This window comes from Argiope bruennichi, chromosome X1 (assembly GCF_947563725.1).
Source record: "Argiope bruennichi chromosome X1, qqArgBrue1.1, whole genome shotgun sequence".
In the NCBI taxonomy this organism is placed as follows: domain Eukaryota; kingdom Metazoa; phylum Arthropoda; class Arachnida; order Araneae; family Araneidae; genus Argiope; species Argiope bruennichi.
In genome coordinates, this window is record NC_079162.1 from 52532162 (window position 1) to 52554028 (window position 21867).

General features: G+C 29.6%; 1 protein-coding gene across 3 annotated transcripts in view; it reads left to right on the forward strand.

Annotated features, from left to right (window-relative positions):
• The window catches only part of LOC129958614 (short transient receptor potential channel 4-like), a 37339-nt gene that overhangs the window by 9657 nt on the left and 5815 nt on the right, over positions 1-21867 (forward strand). For all 3 annotated transcript variants that reach the window (XM_056071211.1, XM_056071210.1, XM_056071209.1), the window contains exons 2-7: positions 743-939; positions 3594-3790; positions 7486-7679; positions 11854-12027; positions 14382-14644; positions 17313-17828. In XM_056071211.1, coding sequence (XP_055927186.1) covers positions 827-939; positions 3594-3790; positions 7486-7679; positions 11854-12027; positions 14382-14644; positions 17313-17828 — 1457 coding nt within the window. In that variant the 5' untranslated portion in view covers positions 743-826. The remainder of the gene's footprint in view (positions 1-742; positions 940-3593; positions 3791-7485; positions 7680-11853; positions 12028-14381; positions 14645-17312; positions 17829-21867) is intronic.

Genomic DNA, 21867 nt, shown 5'->3' on the forward strand with positions numbered 1-21867 from the left:
CCGCTGATATGAAAGTTGAAAAAATAGTGAACAGAAGAATTTAATAGCAAATAAAAAGCCATTTCTTCTAAATTCACTGCTCAAATTTTCATTTAGGTATTTATAACAATCTTTAGTATCCATTCAGCAAATATATTGCTTACAATTCGCAATTTCTATGTATCACAGAATTATTTATTAAAAGACAACGAGATGTTAAAATTATTTTTATATTGTGGACTATAACTTATTCTCCGCTATCATTCGTCTTGAAAAACGTTTTTTAGTTCATTAGCTTCTTAATGTTCTGAAATCGTGTCACAAAGATTTTGTGTTTTTATGAAGTCCAATTCCACCAAAATGTCATTTAGTATGCGCGGCTGATATTCGTAATCAAATGTCGAAGCTCAAATATTCTCCTACTTGTGAGACAGGAGAATATTTGAGGAAGAGTTTCGGAAGGAGGCTGCCATCTTAGGTATCGTCTTCGTTGTCTAACCATAACTCAAAATTACTATAAAAGCTAGCTCTCGTTTGCTTCAAAACGGGAAGTTAATATAATGAAACTAAACCAAATTCTGTAGTGCTATAAATAAGGATGCTTTGAATCTAACCAGATAGGAGGTGTCAGCTGGAATTTTATGGACTGCGTTCAAATTTTTCTTTTCTTTCTTTGTTTTTCTTCCCCCCCCCCCCATTCAACGTTTTTAAAATTTATACATTGCATTACTAAATTTTTAAAAAACAGTGAATTTTTTTACAGACGAAAAAGCAATTGAATCTTGATTGCTGTGATTACAAAGGGAGACGAGCATTGGACATTTCTATCAAGAGAAGAGATATAACGATGTTTGAATTTCTGCTACACGAACTGAAAATTAGCAACTTACATTACTATTGCGCGATGTTAAGCGCCGTTCTAGAGAATGACGTATACATCTTGGAAATATTATTTAACAGGTAATTACTTTGGTTTTCTTTTATTGCTTTAATTTATCTAAATTTCATAGCAAATTAGCCGAATTTTATAGAAGTTCTATGTATCATATAAAGTTGAATTTAATAATACTTATATTTAAGGAAAAATTTGGGTGCATGTTTTGACCATAATTAAATAAAACAACAACAAATTCCCTCTGAGGGTTTTCGTTTAGAGCTCACACATGAAATACTCTACTGTATTTAAAATATAATTTTTGGGAGTGATCTGAAAAAAAAAATATATGTAGATTGAATTTAAACTTTTAGTCATGAAAAATGTGTTATCTAATTAGATAAGTAAAAATCTAGTAGGAATTTTAGCTTAAAAATAAGTCAACAAAATCAACCAGTTTTATCAATGGATGGACTATTCGGTAGAATCATTTACCACATTGGAATCGTATGAGACATTAACGTTAAATGACAGAGAGTTGCATTATTAAACTAAACTCAATTACTAAACTAACTCAATAACTATATTTCGTGTATCTCGGAAAGGGCTCTAACTATTTGGATCAAATTTTATATTTAGATAAGGTTTTGCTTTTTAAGTTTATCTATCTAGGTGTCTTTCCTGAAAAAACGAGAACTTACACATATAAAAAACAAAACATTTTTTTATAACTAGCTGTTAAAGCCTTTTTCTATCTGCCCTCATGCTGATAATATCATATAGTACCATCTCGTAAATTTTTGTGGTACCTGCATTGTTGCCATAGGATGATAACGTACTGGTACCTCAAAATTTTGTGAGATAGTGCTATATGACATTATCCGAATAAGAATATGTTCGGCTCTCATCCAATAACAATGCAAATATTGTGTTAACCAATTTGAATGACGTATTAAACTAAATACATTCATGATTTTTTAAAATTAAAATCACCCATTCATATGTAAACAGTATGTATTAATATGTAATAAAAAACCAACGCCGAGCGAAGCTAGCTCTCCCAGGTACTTAACTTTAAAACAGGTATTTGAAATTTTCTGAGTGTTTAACATATGCCATTTAGTAACCGTTAATTATCTTGATTCCATAGCAAACAAAGTTTTACCTGCCACGGAAACCATTAATTCTACTTCAAGTAAACTTATGATCTACCATCTGGATAAAGAGAGATGCAATATTTTCCAAATATAGAACTTTTCCGCCTTATATGCATATGTTTGGATTCATCAATAATAATTTCTGCAACTGGGGAGGAATAGGCATATCTTTGTATTAAGGTACAGATTGTAACTTCTCTAAATCACAGAATTTATCCTCCGATTCTCTTGCATTCACTGGACAGGAAATCCACAATATGATTACATTCATGAATCAAAATGATCTTCTCTTCCTGTCAACTACTTAGCGATTCTCCATCTCCTTGACAACAATAACAACAAAATCGACTCTCCCCTTACCAGATCATACATTACCCTCTAATCCCCGCTATTAAACGTTTTGTGTCCCTTGAGGGGGAAAGATGTGTTTTTCGCTTTTAATAGAGTTTTCATGAGCAGTTTACCTGCGAGAAATCTAAATTTTGGGTAATAATGTCTATGAGAAACTCGAATTTCATATCTATGCCTATCCTGTAAGTATAAATTTGCATATGTTTTTGTAATGTTAAAACGAGTGCATGTAAGTATAGCATATAAAATAGCTCTTTAGTTTATTTTTTAGATTTGAATTTAATTTCTTAATTAGCAATTTTTTTCTGATATGATCACTTTTTTAATTCAGAAAAATAAAAAAAATGATTCTACATATCTATACGTGCTAAAAAAAGCAGTCATTTTGATTCCAGATGAAGGACATTGAGTGGTGTTATATTTTGTAATCTATATTACGTATATGGTACTAAGCACAATAGTCAGTAAATAATGTATGCCTGTGTTAAACAAAAATTATGGAGTCAATGAATTAGTAAAATGAATTATTGTGATTTCAACTATACAAAACTTTTAACAGCGCATTACTTCGGTTATGGCGCAATACTTCAAAATATTTCTTTCTTTGCTAAATAGTAAATAGCGACAGCACTAAAAATTGAGATTTTAGACCTATGATTTTCTACATATGGAATGTGTTTCTTTGAAAAAGATGTGAATGGATCCTAATAAAGATCATATCAAAAACTTCGAAAAATATTATAATTGAAATTAACATAAGGGAAGATCCTTTAATATAGAAATAAAATCCAACTTTAAAAATAGAAAAATGCATATAAATAACAGAAAATACATATTGATCTTAGTTATATACCGTAATAAGTGCCGATTAATGTGTGTATTTCTGATTGAATGCTCAAAGACGGGTATTTAACTAAAAATAATATGAAACAACAACTTAAGATTAACACTTTTAAAATATAAATTTATGGGAGGTAGTGAATGTATTAAAATTCCAAACACTGAAATGAAATGAAAATTAATGAAAAGTATTAAACTGATAAGGAAAGATGGTGTCGAAAACTTAAAAGTGCAGAGCCGCTGAATTAAAGAAATTAAGGACACCTATCCTGATCTTCCAGCAACTGATATGCATCATGGTTGAAAATTTCACATTTTGATTTGTATCTTGGAAATTTATTTTGTATTTTTTATATAAAGTAAATATATTTCATGTCTTGATTAATTTTCAGAATTGAGGAAACAGAGAACGTCAAACAATGTCTGCAGTGTTTAGTAGGTGGTGGACCTGAGTGCTTGCGTTACCTTCCAGAAGTTGCCTCTTCGAACTTAACTCCGTTGATGGTAGCTGCGCTTGAAGGAAACATTGAAATAACAAAAATGTTTCTAGAAAGAGGTTATCTGGTGAAAAAGCCTCATTCTCCCAACTGTAAGTGCATATAACTAATACATCACATTAAAAAATTTCGTTCTTTCGAAAGAAGATTTTTTTTTCATTGCGGGTATAAGAATTAATAGATGACTAATTTTAAATATAAATTCTACAAATTCAAGCCCATTTTGTAATATTCTACCATTTTAAAGATTTTAGTGAATTAGGAATGTTTATGAGTTTGGCACATACAGGCTTAAATTGATTAGGAAAACTGGTATTGAATAGAATGTGAAAATTTTATACTTAGAAATTAAATGAGATTTGAAAAGATTAATGTAGGCAGTTTTAGGAATTGTGTTCATCCAAATTGATTTTAAATGCTAAAAATAAATATATCCTCTTTAATTTTGTATTTTTAAATAGTCTTGTTAACTCCATCTAGGAACAAGACTACTTCCTAGATGGAGTTAACAAGACTATTTAAGAATCGCACTTCTGCAATAAGCTTTTTTATGAGCCCTTATAGCGTCAATCAGCTGAGATAAATTATTTTTAATTGTGCAAATATTTCTATTTTTTTACTACAAGTTGTTTCAAAATTCATGGGGAAAACTTAAATGCAGGTGTTGAGAAATGTATGGATGCAGGTGAAGTGTTGAAACATAAATACAAAAATATTTATGAAAATTTAAATAAATTTATTGCTTTCAATATAGTAATTCTTTGCAGCAATATTTTGCAATAATTAGCCCAAATTGCATCCAGCAATTGAATATTCATGCTATCGAAATCAGCATCGAAAGAGTGGTTAGTTTATATTTCAAACAGATTGTATAGAGGACCTCGCACCTTATTATTTGAATATTCGACACATGAATTGCAATGTGCGATAAATGCCTGGCATCTTAGAAATTATATATCAATCACTCCATCGAAGCAGTCAAGTATATGCCTCTACTAGAGGACACAGTTCTGAACAATTATTGGAAACATTGCTTTAAAGAAACGATATTTTGTGAAAATAATTTATGCTTCCTTTACCGTTTATTTTTGCGTACTTATGTTTTAATGCATCACCAGGGGCGGCTTGACCAGGCCAACTTGCCCGATGGCAAAGGGCCGCTTACACTTAAGACAATGCGGTCCCTTTACACTTAAGACAGTGTGAGCTCCCAGGATGTATATGTAGGCTCAAAAGTTCTCCAGAATGAACTACAGAAATTAGTAATGCGGCTGTCTAAATCTCGGTGAATAGTGGCAAAACCTAATCTTCGCAGACGATTTGTCTTCTACACGAAAATTAAAAACTACTGCAATCAAATCCAAATTTATATTAGATATAAATGACATACATTAAGTTTTTAATCAAATCTTCTAAGTCTTTCGAAGACGGAAGGAATAAGCTGCTAAATCATTTTAATGGGATTGTTTCCGAATATGGTCAAGTATTAAAAATTCCGACTCGTTATTTTTATATCTAAAAGATATTTAAACATCGTATGTATCAGAAATTTACCATGAATGTATTCTTTCCCATCTGTTTGAGGGATTATATACTCAAAAACTATGATGACAAATTAATAACTAATAAATATTTAATAATAATAATAAGTTAACAACTTTAAACATTGAGGAATTACTATAGGATAAAAATTAAATATTATTAACTAATAAGTCATAAAGGACCTCTTCATATTTATTTAAATTTGATTTAATTAATAGTCCTAATCCGGTTTGAGATGTATTCTCTGTAATGAATATATGCTTGCTTTTGCATTTCTTCTCAGAATGTTTAATTATATACTTCCGTGGATCTTGAAAAGATATGGATCTATTGAAAATATCAAGATAAAAATTTCATTATAAAAACTTTAAAATTCCTCTTTGAAATATAACATCTGTATGAATAAATTTTCAAATTTTTGTTATGATGCATACTGTCAGTTAAATTTCTAATTATTTCTTTTAGGACTCTGATATTTTGTATTTATTATGCAATTTAGTATTTGTGTTTCTATGGTTTTATAGTTTATATTTTATATTACGATGCGACATTTTACGGTCGATTTTAGTTTGAAATGCTGTATGCTGTGAACTCCACGTGACAAACTTCTATAGTTTTGAATTATTAATATTTGGCTAAGAATTATTTTTTAATTTCTAGAGAATTTAACAAAAAATTCTTAAAATAATTGTATGCCAAACAACCACCGAAAACTTCCTGCAGCTTCAGTCATAAAAATTATACTTATAATTTTTTTCTTTACTTTTTCTTATACGAAGAACAAAGAAAGTATTGATTATACGACAAAAATTCAAATTTGAGATTTTCATAAAAATCCAATATTTCAGAACTCCTTGAGTTCGAAAAACAAATTTTTGGTATTATATCTGTCTTATCTATGGACAAAAAAAAACTCGAAAATACTATGAGCTAGACGAATGAATTTTGATACACGAACTTTAGACAAAATTTGTAGATTTCCATCAGATTTTAAACGAAATCTATTCAGATGAAATCTCCCTGGCTAACTGTTCGAACACGATAACTACCAAATGTAAAAAGCTAGATAGATAAAATTTGGTTCACAGATTTAGTTTCCACTCTGTGCATGCTTATCAAATTTCAAATCAAATCGTTTGAAATTTGTTCGTGACCGTTTGTCAGTCTGTATTTTTGCATACATATAAGCGCATTGATTTAAATCAAAGAAATTCGCTATCTAAACTGGCGACTACAATCTAGTTCCGTGTCAAAGTTTGGTTTCAAACGGTCTGTAAAAAAGTCTCTTAAATACATAATCGTATCCTCTTATGCTTATCTTCTTATTTACGTTTAATATTACATAGACTTTCGAACCATTATATCACTTCAAAATGAATATGGCTCTTTATCTCTCGAAGTAACCAAAAATATCGCTGAAAAATTAAATGCTTAATAAATTCGAACAAATCGTCGTGTCTTTTTTCTAATAGTGCTGTTATATCAATGGAATTTGGACTTTTTTAAATATTAATGTCAGTAAAATAAGCATTTCATAATTCCCTCGAAAACTGCAGTTCTGTTTATCTGTATCTCCATTAACATTTATGGAGTTAATTCTTTATCTTATTTTTTTTCTAAAAACTTTATTCTGAATTAGAAAAGTACACCATCAGAAAATATCTAACAATAGTACATTACTCCCCTTTTTCGAAATACTTTCTATTATTTTGAAAGAAATATTTAAAATTAAAAGTACATCAAATCTTCATTTGCATATTATTTGGAGAAAATATTCTTGAAATAAAATCAATTTGTACGCTTTTTTAAAATTAATTTATTTTCTAACCACTTGAATTCAAACTTCACTTTTGCTTCTGATTTATATAAGCATCTGGCTTTCCCACGTTTCTCAGGGTCTAATTTCTGTAACTTTAACTGTCCAACATAAATTGCTGCAAATGGATTGCTCAACTAAATTCGGTAAAATTCCATTTTGAAGCTCTATAAACTCTAAATACTGTGTCTCCCATGGTCTCTTTTTCCTATCAAATACCTTGTTTTGCAGCCTGTCATTCCCTAGTCACATATTTAACAAAGAAATTTTAAAAGCTGCTAAAATGAACGTTCTGCCAAATCTTGAAGAAGAAGAATGAATGTGTGGTTTAATGATAATCATCTACAGCTCATTTATCAGAAGTTTTTTTAACATTCATGAATTTTCTTTCCCTGTAATTTTTGATGTTTTTCTATTTCAATTCTGTAGGTATATGTGAAACATGCTGCACTAATCGAGCGAAAACAGGTGAAACTCTAACGGAATCGATGAGCAGGATCAACACATATCGTACTTTGGCCAGTCCAACTTATCTCATCCTGACAACCTGCGATCCAATTCTTGCTGCTTTTCAACTAAGTTATGACTTAGAAAGATTATCATGTAACTTACCAGAGCATCAGGTAAAAATCAGAACCAAATAATATTTAAATGCTGATTTAAATAAAAGACGGTGAAAAAATTAGTCAGTATTTATCAAATATTATATAAATACGAAAGCGGTGTTTTCAGTCATTTAGAAAGAAATCTACAGCTGAATTTGATGCATTGCTGTAAAGAAAACATAAATGATTTTCTAAACTTCATATGTACATCAGCAGTTAAGTTAGAGGATTGATCTTAACATGACACTCATTTTTATCGCCCTCCGAGGAAAACTTTGCAAATCTACATTTTCATGTATTAATGCATTTAATAAAATCTACATTTTCATCTTCCAGTAGATTCCTATATAGCAAAAGTGAAGATGATACTCTGAAAATGTATTGTTAGATTAAACGAGAGGAAATCATCGAAGATATAAGTTGTTGTTGTTTCTTATGGCACTTGCCATAGGCAAGCCCGCTGTTCGAAGACAGCGGATTTATGTTGTTTCTTATGGCACTTGCCATAGGCAAGCCCGCTGTTTCAAGACAGCGGATTTAAGCCTGGGGGGGCGCCTCTTTTTTCAATAGTAGCGCCATCTAGGGCCAAGAGAACGACTTAGCTACACACACGTCACAACCCTTTTTACGGGGCGGACTTCATTCACGCATTTCATTCACTCAAACACAGATCGTAATTTAGACCTGAATCAGAGAACGATCAACCCTGATCCAGTACTCCAGTACATTAGTCTCGACATGGAGGACTTTGTGACCACGACAGATTTAACGCGCGTCAGCCACCAAGCACGAGGGGAATCTTCGGCCGGCGGGGTTCGAACTCGCAACCTAAGGGACGCGAATCCGACGCTCTACCAACCAGGCTATCCCGGCCTGTTGAAGATATATAGTTAGATTAAGCAAAATGAAGTCATTGGAGATATATTATCTTAACTAAGTGTTAATTTTTTTATCACCGTCTATTGACAGCCGTACAAATCTACATTTTTTTTTTTTTTTTTTTTTGCATTTTGCATTTTGTGGAAATTACATTTTTATGCATTCGTACATTTCATACAAATTTACAATTTTATCATACCTATGAAATAACAGCGAAGATGATACTCTGAAGATATAATGTTAAATTGAATAATAAGTGTTAGATATTGCCAATAAGTCTGATATGTATGACAAATGAAAATGTGAGCCATTCCCATTTCGTTCCGTTTCTGTTATAACCAAAAGCGGTGACTTCAAAAATAACTGCAGGAAATTTGGTATAACAATTATAATAGTTAAATGAATAGCCTTGCCATAGCGAATAAAGATTTTTTTTTTCTTTCGCACTCTCTTATTTAACTTATTTCATGCTTAGAAAAATGAAATTTTGCAGTCAATTTTTTGCACTGTCAATTGATTCGTTATAATTTTTAAATTTTGCAAAAATGGAGAATTTTCAATGACTAAATGCTATTTTAATATTTTTTAATTACATTATATGTTAATTGATTAATTTTAATAAAATTTTGATTGCTAGGGAGTAGCGTCACCTGTTAGTGAATTTGAGGAAAAAAATTATTTCAAGATTATATGGAAATTATAATAATAAATTATAAATTACAGGCCAAAAAGTGGAAAATGAAAAAATAAATAAATAAAGCTTTAATAGAAAAATATTTTTATTAGTGTATTAAAAGCACAAAATAATTTTTCTATTACAGTTTTGTTGTCAACAGATAAAGTGAAAGCATGAGGTGATAAAACACCTCATGCTTTCACCATAAGGAAATTAAAATATCGCAATGAAAAAACTTCTATAAACATTCTCTAAAAATTAGAATATATTATGAATATTATTAAAATTTGAATTTCTAAGAGTATATTTATTAGTGCGTTATGATTTAAAGCTTTTTTTCTGACCCCAAGATGCTTGTTCGAAAAATTAATTTTTAAATTTTAATACACTAACAAAAAAGTGGCTTTGGGTTTTTCTTTTTTAATCTTATGTAATACAGATTAATGACTATGGCTTCTGAGTCATGTATTGTCATAACATATCTGCGCATAATATTTCATTCGGTTTATGGGATTTAAATTAAACAAGTGCCGATTGCTTCGATAATTTAATATAGAGACAGCCCTTCAAGACTTGGAAAATATTGTTATCAAATTAGTCACAGCTTATAAGTCCGAGATATATTTCTATATTTCCCATGCAATAAATGTTTCATATTCAATCTTAGATTTTCACCCTATTTTGAAGGAGACTAAAAATCAATAAAAAAAATTAAAAAAAGATCAAAATTTGTTTTTAAAAAAAGTATCGCTAAGTTATAAAAACATTTTTTCACCATAGCAAATATAAAATCGTAGTTTTTAAAATTTTTTATACAACTTACTGAATCAGTATTCGTGCAGTTTATCATCTTATTAATTAAGCAAAAGAATTTTTGATCGATATTTTCCCCCTCATTTCCTGTTGTGTTAAAGTTTTGAAATTTGTACACTAGATTATTCTCACTTATTATTCATTATTTTTTATATTTTCCGGATATAATTATCTGTTAATTAATTTAATTAAATTTTGATTCAATACGAGTAACGCCACCTGAGGGGAGTTTTAAGAAAAAATAGATTTTAAGTTCCCATAATATTTGTAATAAATTATAAATTAAAAAATAACAAAAATAAAATAAATCTATTTTTCAAATCTCTAATAAAAGTAAACATTTAGAAACTATCTTTATTATGTGTATATATTACATAGTTTTCATTAACTATTTAAGAAACCATCTTGAAATCAAAATGCAAAAAATTATTTTCAAAATTTTGATAAATATTGTGTACATTTAAGTAGGAACTTCACGGAGCATTTATTTATCTTTTATTTGTTTATTTATTTTTCTTTTAATATAATTTTATAAAAAATTATATTAAAATATTATTTATTATAAAATTATATTTCAAAATATTTTTAATAGATAGTTATATACTAGATGCCCGCTCTAATCTTGCCATAACAGTTAATTTCTAAAGGGTTTGAGATTGAAATATAATTCCAAATGGGCAAATGCTTTAAGTTAGATAAAGAATTATATTTTCTGTTGTTTTAGTCAATATATGTACTAGTAAAAAACTTCGAAATTTAATTTTTATACGTTCTCCCGATCTTATTAGTCCTATTTAGTAAAAAATACTTGATGCCCAGATATTTTAAACAAAAACAAAAGTTTCACTCATCTATAACCGGAATTGAATTTCATTATTTTAGACCAATCATCAGTTTCTATGAAGAGTCCATTAATTGGATGATATTCCTGGAAGTGGACGTTGAAATGGTCTAATATCGTCTAAAATAATGATATTTAGAGCTTCATAACTCTGTCAGTTTTAGTCGCAGATGGGTGGATTATTTTCATTTGTTTAAAATGTTAATGTGTTAAGAAAATATTATTAAATATGACTCATTGGACCGAGAGACTGTATAAAAATTTAGATATCGTAATTTTTTTCAACATTACTGTTATTAAGAGAAGCAACATGAAATACATGTCTTTTCCGTCATTTATATCGTTTTTCATCTGTATCTATATATCTATCTCTAACGGTTTAGAAAATAGATTTTGGGTCATGATTAGATTAATGAGCACTCAGCATTTATATTTAATAGTTTAAAGGTAATAGAAGAAAGCTAAACTATTAAACGAAGTTTTTTATTTATTATTACTATGTTTTTTTTTCTCCGTGTAATAATTGTTTTCTTCATTTCCTTTCTTTTTTTAATTATCGAAAATAACAAATAAAATCCAATGTATAGTTAAAAACAAAAAAGTTGATGTGACATCCATCTTTTTGAAAATATGCTCATTTTTCAAATGCAAAATATAATAATTTTGAGAATATTAAAACATACTTGAAAATGAATTGTTTTCATTTAATTAAAAATTCAGTTGACAATAATCTGATAAAAATTGTGTAAGTTCCTAAAAAATTTCATGTAATATCAAAAAGGCTTGTATAGTTACATTCCATAAAAATAATCTTGACGTTAAATTTATCTTTTAAATTGTTGTTGCTGACTTAAAACTACATTTTTCATATCATACTAATATTTCAATTACAAAATGCGTATTTTTTAAAATTAACTATATTAAGATACTGTTATCATAAATTATTTTAAAATGTACCTTAATTCGATCTGTTTCTGTTTCAGAAAGAGTACAAAGAATTAAGTCGTAAATGTTCCAACTTTGCCGCAGACCTGCTGGACGAATGCCGAACAACTGAGGAAGTAAAGACGTTGCTTTCTCAAAGGCTGGGTTGTCCTGATACCAGACCTGAAATGTTGAATCGGTTTGTTACAGCTGTACATTACGGGCAAAAGCAAGTAAGGTTTTAGAAACTCTTGATTTATCCAACAGCGTTTTCCAATATTAAGTTCAAAAGATTACGTAAAGAAAATTCAGTAACTGCCTATCAGAGTAGTTAAAAATAGAATAAAAAGTAAATATACTTCTTCGCCTTTTAAAAATGCATCGTGTACAATAACAATGCTCATTACTGAAGTAAAACATCTAGATAAGATATTACAAGGCTGTGATACATTTTTCTTAATTCTTCATTATTAAAATTAAAACATATGAATCAATTTTTTAATAAACTAATTTTTTGAGTTAACAAAAATAAATAAATAGCATGAATACCATGCATGCGATTTAGATGTCTTTGACAATGGCCAAGTAATAGATACCCGTCTTATGAGTCAGTTTCAGAAATAGTTTCAAGATTTGTTCTTGTTTTTGTTTTTTGTATCGAGAATATGGCCAAAGGACGAATAGCGATCAAAAAATTACAAGCAGCTTCTGATATTTAAAGAATTAATCGCATTGTATGTAGCCAGGGACAATCAGCTTAGCTTATGGCCGCAAATCGTGGTTTAGAGTTCTTTAACAATAGCCAAAAAACAAATATCCGACGTGTGAGTAATTCAGTTTCAAAAATAGTTCCAAGAATTTTTTTTTCATAGCATAAAAAATATGGCAAGAGCACGCAAATAGAAATCAGAAAAATTACGAGCAACTTCGAATCTCAAAGAATTAATTGTATCGTACGTAGCCAATGACAATAAGCCTTATCTATGACGATCATCCACTCAATGAAATATGCAGTCGAATTGACTATGCAAATATCATTGACTTCCTACGCCCTTGAAAGTGAAAAGATTTTTATTTTTTGATTCAGATCATCGCACTCGGTATATTACATTGGACAGAGAATATTATGACTGGGCCATCAATGATTTGAGAATTCGATCCCAACTACAGCATGTTCACAGTGGGCTAAAAACATGGCGAGAGTTTCATGATTACTTATTGGGCGCTTAAAGATTTAACTTCTCTTGATCCAGCATACCAAACTGAAACTTCATAAGGTCATAGATGATTAATGATTGTTTACGATGTCTTTTATAGGCAATATTTTGGACTTATGGTATTTGTATCAAGCGTCCAGCAACAATAAACGATAAAATACAACTATTTTCCTTTTTTTTTTTTTTTTTTTTTTTTTTTGTTCACTCTCCATCCAGCTAGCATAAGACATTCTCGCAATTATTTTATATAGGATAACACAGATAAGCTAATCCATCACCTATGGCTGTGGCGATACTGGTGAACGTAAATGATATGAATACCCCTAATATTAAAATTACCGATATCAGTACTCCTCAAATAATTTTTTGTTTGTTCCTTGTTTTTCAATTCCTATGAGCTTTACAACAATTGCTGTTCATAAATTGAAATTTTATATAATCATTTTTTTTTCTCGATTTAGAAACTACATATATGTGGTAAAACCTACAGAAAATAGCACATCGTTTCTTTGAAGTGTATTCCCTGCGGCATACACAGGTTCAAATCCTCTTTTTCACTCCTCAGACAAAGCTCTTTAACTGTTTTAAGATGAGAAAAGTAGACGCAAATCCAGCTAAACTTCAGGCTTCAGGGCATGTAACTGAAGCGAGCAGAACTTTCTTTTAAGAGAAGAAAATTTTTAAAGAAATTGAAAATAAAACTTGTACTTTTCTGTTTTCACAGTTTTCAATTTCAATCCTTGCAATAAACTGTATTTTCACCTATGGCAAAGTGACTGGGAGGACCGTAACCAAGCAGCAAATTTTTATAAAGACTTTATTGGTTTCAAGTTTATTTAAAATTTACTCCAATTTCATACAACCAAAATTTGAGTATGAGGAAATGTGTTTGTTGGATTTAAGTTTATTATCAATAACTGCTCGTTTTTGATTTTAAAAAATTAATTAACTCGATTTCGAATTCCCTTTATGCATTACTAAACTTTTAACAATTATTTAACTTATTCTTCCAAACCATATTTATATCGTAAGTGGGAATATACTTTTAATGAGAGTAGAAGTGCTCGATTGGTACATTTGTTCAATAATTTGGATCCATAAAAAAATTTGCAAACAAGGAAAAACTAGATAACCAATATTTTGAAACAATTTGTTTTTACAAGGAGAATCTGTGCGAAATATCATATAGTCGCACTAAAATAACTACGTGAACATGACTTATACTTCGTGGATATGGGCGGGAGTTATACTTCGATAAAATAAGGATTTTGAAGACATGTTTCAAATAAGATGATCGTATTTTTTAATAATCCTGATATAAACTGTCTCAGCGTTTAAAATTTTAATTGTTTTTTTGTTTTGTTTTTCAGTTTGTAACTCATCCAAACTGCCAACAAGTCTTGAGATCGATTTGGGTTGAAGGACTTCCGTGGTACAGCTGGACATCACGAATGCGAGTGCTACATGTTATCAAACATTCTTTGCTGATGCCTATAATTTGCATTGCATATGCATTTGCACCAAACGCGAAAAAGCTTGAAGCCTTGAACATTCCAATAAACAGATTCATCTATTTTACATCATCATATTGCGTGTTTCTACTCTTATTACTCATGACTTTATTATGTGACAGGTAAAAAAATTTTAATAATATTTAAGTCATCAGTCAATATACTAATTTAAGCAATCTTCAAGCAAAAAAACCAAAATTCAAAAAGTCATCTAATGATATTTATAATAAATTCGTAACTTTACTTTTCTTCTAGTTAAACGTTTTGCTGGTAAAAAATATCGTGAGTATTTTTATCAGTTTTATTTCATCGAAATGACGATATTCAGAAAAATATTTATTTTAAGTTTTGCTTGCAAAGAATTAATACGTAAGATCAAAAAAATTTTGTTACCATTCTTCCATTTCGAAATATCGACCATGTAACATTTGGTAAAATATCTCTGTTGCATTCAACTACTAATACAGTAAATTTTGTGCATATTCATAGTCAGCAATTTCAAAGAATTTGCCAGAGATTTGAAGTTAGTGTCACCTATTGGTGACATTTAGTACTACAACAAAGAATTGTAATAACCAAAATTCTTAATATCTCTTATTTATTTCTTGCAAAAATAACTGAAATAGCTATCATAATATGCTTATTATACCATTTTATTAATCGTTTGCTGTTTCTGTACATTTTGTTTGAATTATTAGCATTTTGTTTGCTATAGTGGTACTTCAATTTTAGTAGGGAAGTTGAAGATTGTGAATCAGAAAAACACTGCATTTCAACATAAATATTATTAATAAAACGTTATTTTACGTATAGTGTCTTCCCTAATTTTTCAAAATGCAGTTTATATTTTTGTGAATATTAAATTCTTACAAATATTCCAATTTAATCGTTTAAAATATTATTTCTGCATATTTTCTCAATAAAATAAAATGTTTCTCTGCCTTTTTTTTTTTTTTTTTTTTTTTTTTTTGTCTGAAAATATTTTTTGCCTAGAAAATCTTTATGAAAAAGTTGACACAAAGAAAAGAAAAGAAAAAATATGCCGCAATGTAGGAATTCAAATAACCTGATAATAAATATAAACATCTTCATTTTAATAATTTCTTGATACACATGTTACTTTACTGTTGTATAATCAAAAATAACAACCCATTTTAAACCTATATAACAAAATTTTTAATCTTTCAATTTGAAGTCGCAAATCCATATAAATGAATGTAAATGTAACACAGTAAATAATTTGAAAAATAATTTTGAACTTACATTTTTAACTGAATTAACTGAAATTATTTAACTAAAATTCCTATAATAAAAACTTTTGCTTACTTCTACTCAAAAATGCAATAAACTATTAATTTATTAACAACTAATCAATTTACTCATGATTACTTTTTAAGGGGAAAAATACATTATAAATATGCAGGTTTAATGCATTGCACGTCTGGCATTTCTCTTAGAAGAAGACAGCACATATACCTTCAAATAAAGGTGTGACTTATAACTAAGTGAACCTTGAAATAATCATTATTGACCTACACGTTTTAGAGAGCGGAAATTCTCAAGGTTATCTTATAATTCATCGTGAAATTCGATTGTTCGAAAAATGTATACTTAAGTAATAGATTTGAAATTTAACTGAAAGTGATAACTGTTTGATCACTTGTAGATTGATTTTTCACTTTATCGTTTAAGATAATTAATATTATTTCACAACGAACAGTTGGAAAAACGATGTTATTGTTTTTGCAACTTTCTATCTTATATGACAAAATGAAATTCGATCTTAGAAAAGGAACAATTCTAAGGATTCACAAAAATTGTCTTACTCATATGGATGAATGCCTTTTTTTTTATACATACACATAAAATTATTTACTTTCCAACTCAAAATTAGTTAACGATTCACAGGCACATCAAGAAGAAAACATTCCTTTCTTGGTAGAAGGAATTTTCTTATTGGAAGAAGAAAGCATTCCTTTCTTCCAATGTGCAGTTTGTGATTGATACCATTCTCATTAATAATAAGAATACATGATGTTAAATGTATATATAAAACAATGGAAGTAAAAACCGACACTTTCGAATTGGCATTGAGATACTCGAAATATTTTTTAAATTGTCATTTCAAAGACAGAGTATTGATTACTGGATCAGAGGATGGCAGATTTTTTATTCAAATCCAACAAATATCCGCCTCGTACTCGTCCCTGATGGAAGTCAAATTCGTCGGCCGAAACTTTAGCGATTTTCTCAACAACAATAACAGCAAAATCTACTACCCAATCAGTAGATCTTCCAACCGGAAATAGCAGTAAACTAGTATACACCATTAGATAATAGAAATTAAACTTTTTGTGCTTCCCGAGAAACAAGAAGTTTTTTTTTCTTTCTTTTTCTGTCTCTCTCTCTTTCAAAGGGGACGTAGCAGACTGGAAATAAGAGCAGAGAATTCGAAGTTCAGAATCCAATTCCTATTAAGAATCGCCGTTTAAGCGGGTCTGGTGAGCACTAAACCCATCTAGGTCAAATTCCCACCTAATGGGATGATGTGTTATCCTCTTTACCTGATGTGTTATCCTCTTTAAAATTATGATGTCTGTACCAAAATGCCACTTGTATAGTTTTGTACATTTTCTTAACAATATAGAAATGCATTAAAAATTTATTTAATACATTTTTTACATTTAATTAATATATTAAATTGTTTCAGCTAAATAATAAAAGTTTTTTTTTATTCTAAAAAAAAACATTTTGTTTAAGAGCATAAAGACAAATCTATTTTCTTTTCAGATTCAGCGGTTCATTTCAAGCTTTAGTAACGGAATCATTAGTCGGTCTATGGATTCTAGGATTTTTCCTCGACATCTTACTGAAATGCTGGAACGGCTGCAATCGAGGCATAGGAACTTGGTACAAAACCTATAGTTACGACTTCATCATGTCACTCCTATTCGTTATTTCGGAATTAATCTTTGTGATGAATCTAACAGGAGAATTAAGTGGACCAAAAGATAGAAGAGATATGTCTGGCTATGATCCAGTTCTGGTTGGAGATGCTATTTATGCGATTGCATCCATAATGGCATTTTGTCGATTGATAATATGGTGCAAGCTGAATTGTAAGCTTGGACCTCTAACAGTTTCTTTTAAACATATGCTTGGAGACGTGGCTCGTTTCTTCGTCCTTTTCTCCGTTATTGTCATTTCTTTTTCAATTGGCATGAATTCTATATATAAGTACTACGAAAATTCGGAACAGTGCTCAAGAGGTGGCGATTATTATCATCATGGAAATGAATTTCAAACGTAAGTATTCTTAGGTTTATAGCTTTTAACAATATTAGAGCGATTTTTTAAATATTTTTTGGCAATAAACATTCATTATAATTAATGTATAAATATGAAACAAATGGTGGAAAAGGGTGTCCCATAAGTTTCTTTCCTATTTCTGGTATGAAATGAATATACAACATTTACTGTTTCAGATATTATTTATTTTGTTATATAAGAACCCTTTGCTCTATTACCTTCTGCCATCTCTCAGGAAGCCTCATTATGCCTTCTTTCCAACATTGTTGTGTTTTGGATAAGAAATAATCCTCGAGGTGCGCTTTTATTTCACCGATGGATTTAAAGCGCTTATCGCGAAGAGAATTTTTTAAGGACAAAAAGAAGTAATAATCAGATGGAGCGAGATCTGGAGAGTAAGCAAGATGCGATAAAACATTCCAATCAAACTGTAAGAGCTTTTCTCTTACGACTAATGCAATATGTGGTCCCGCTTTGTCATGATGAAAAGCAATGCCTTTTTGAAACAATAAAGCATAACATGCCGTAAATGTAGCCTTTCTCTACCCATGTTTAATGCTGTGAATGAAAGTCTTAAAAGAGACTGTGGCACAAACGAAACGTACTGTATAAGAGCTCTGGTTTGACTGGAACCGATGACATAGACGGCAAATAGATATGCCTGCGTGTTTGCTCGAGCAGAGTCAGATAAGGCCATTCATAGCGCGATGAGAAAGAAACTTTTGGAACAACCTAATAATATCTTTAGGCATTTCGGCTAATTACCATATCTTAAGAATTTTCCCTTTCGGCACAAAATATTAAAAGATATTTTTACGATATTTTGAATACTACATAATATTATGATGATATCGTAACAATAATGTAAGGCCACGTGTTCTCTTTGGGTTATCATCAACAATATAATGCAATATAACCCTTAAATAGGGAGATGAAGAAATTCCAAAATATTCTAATATAACGGTCTGGAGGGTATTTTTTCAAGTCATTCGGAGGCGAGATTTGTAGTCCTTTTCAGTCGCCTGCGGTATAATCGATTCTAGTCTTCCCTTGTTAGTAATAATTCCTATCGTCATAGACTGGAATATATAATAGAAAAGAGTAGTAAACTATCAACAAGGTAATTAGAGAATAAAAAATTAACTACGAGAGGGATTTTATCCTAGAGACCTGTAGATAAAGTATCTGTAGCAGTTTGTCAGTGTGTGTGTATATATATATATTATTATTATTATATTTATTATTAAAAGCAAATGTTTAAAATTCAAAGAAAAATTGATTTTCTCACTTTGGTATTTTGATGTTTATTTAATTGCCAATTTTGCAAGAAAAATAGTAGAATTATAAAGTGTGAATCACAAGTAACAGTGAGCTGAAAAGAAAAAGAATGTTGTAATGGGGAGGATTGATAGCAAAATCTGAAAAAGAAAAAATGCTATATCTTTAATAGTATCATTAAAAGAATTCTAAATATATATTTTAAAAATAATTACGTTTTTTTAATTATGTTAAATAGATTTCAATTGTATTTTTGGTGGTATTTCTGCATTTTAAGAAAAAAATTTTCAAAATAAGAATAAAATTAGAAAGTAATTAATATTACAGACTGATCAAAAATTGCTTTTTTCGGTGCTTTTATACATTTTTTTATTATTGTTATCGGTTTTCCTTTTACCTGAGATACAGAATTTGAAAATCAGTTTTTAAAAAGCAGATGTTTAAATGATATTTATATTCTTACCTCAAAAAGAAAATACCTCGAAAACTATTTGCAATTTTAAAAATAGAATAACAGATTGAATGACAATTTAAATTCCGAATTTGATTTATTTCGCTTCATTTTGTCTTCATAATGATAAAAAAAAAATGCCCTCCACTGTACTGCAATGCCATCCTGCATTATTAAGGGTAAATATGATGTTAAATAATTAGGTAGTAACTCTAATGCCAGTGTTTTGAGGTACACTTATTTTCATAAGCCACTACAAGAAAAATTCAAATACTTTACTGTTCTAATATTATTTATTTGTATATTATAACTACAAGGCGACACCCTCGCTCTGTCTTAGAGTTCGAAATAATCTAAATGATCAAATCACCTCGAAAATTAAAGCGGGCACTGAGGTGAAAGCATAATATTTCTCGTTAGTTTGCCGTTCATCTGTTCATCCCTCACACAGGGCTATGACCGTAATCAATATTGAGGTAGCAGCCCCCACAATATTACTATACCTACAACAGAAGCGAGAACCAAACAGCATGCCGGAAGTTTCTCATCCCTATATCAGCGGTACATCCCTACAGGAATTAACATATTATAAGGAGTCTGTTGTACGATTTGTGATGCTATTTCCGATTTAGATAGTAAACTCTTAAATATAATTTAAAATAATGAATCTGAAATCTATAGAATAGGAAATGATTCCGAAGTGTATAAATACGGTACATTATTTTAAATAATAAACACAAGCTTTAATAACAGGTTTTAACAGGAAAAAAGTCTATACAGTCATGAAGATATGCAACATTTTATTTTACTTTCTATATGGGTTTCTTGTTTTGATGCATCCTTGAAATGAAAGTTTTTTTTTTTTTTTTTTAATAAGTCATTGTTGGAGAATTTGGTACTCATACCATTTATTTACAGCTCTTACCCAAAATTCAACTGAATATAGATTATAAAAATGAATAAATACCTGTGAAAATCAGAAGATTTCATCAACTTCTTTCAGTTGGATTCAATAATTCTGACGCGATAATCACTCCCTACAACAGCCATCATGTGATTTTCATCACTTTAAGATAAGAGATGATTTGTTTGAGATGCTGTCAATTTGTTTAAAATGCATATCCTCAGAAACTAAAGATAAAAATCGGTTAAGAAAGTTGGCATCTCTAAAAACTGGCTTGTTTCAGAATTTCTGAAGATATTTTTTAGTGAACCATTATTAATGCAATTCCCTCAATTCACTCCTTTTTGCTTTGGAGATTCATAAGATAAAATTTTCAAAACATTTAGAATGCACCAGTTTTCTTTAAATCAAAATCATTCTAAATGTCTGTTGGCTAAAAATTCAAAAGAAAGAATTCGCTATTCCTATCCGGAAAAGCCCGGATAGAGTCTTCCATGAGTTTACAGACAATGAAAATCTCGAGATCCCCTTTCTCCTTCCCAACTTTATTTTTTTATTGATTTTAATTTAATTTCTATATAAGCAGTTTTAAATAGCAAATTTTGGCAAACTGAAATAATAAACATCTATTTACGGACCACTTTGAAGATAATTAGTTTCAATATACTGTATGTAAAAAATTGCACAATTAAATTAAAAAAGTAATATTACAAAGACAATATTTTATAAAATAGTAAAACTTTTTTGAAACCAACTAAATAATATTTAATTAAGAGATAGACTAGACGTTTTTTAAATTATAAAAAAATGTGATATAAAACTTGCAAATGATAATAATTGGGAATGTTGATTGAGCAATGTTCTAAACTGTAAACAATATTTGATTTAATTTCTCTAAATTCGAGTCTACAACCTTTATAACGGGCGTAGACTCGAAGCCTTAAACAGGCCTTGGCAATGGCCTTAAGTAAGGTATAAAATTAAATTACTTTGAAAATACAGAAAAAAAAAAACTCGAGGTGTCAAGACCCCCAAATTTGAGAGATTGCCTATTTAATAATTCAACCCTATGTAAATAAGTTGATATAATACAAAAATTAACTATACAACAGTTATGGTAGACGCAAAAGACTGCACATAGGTTACAATATTGAACAAAAAAAATTGATTATTAAGTGGATAATCATCTCTTATACAACTTTCATAACGAAATTAGAATTTGAAAAGAGGCAATACATGTCCTTTTGGCAATCGGTCCCTCTGCTCCAGCAATTGGTCTCTTTCAGAATCTTTAAGGGGAAGTAAGTTTTAATCAGCCTGCCAAGAGTGCATTAAATATGTCTATTGGGTTCGAATCTGGAGATTTGGTAAACAATCTTTTTCCAGAAATTTGTCTAGCTGAG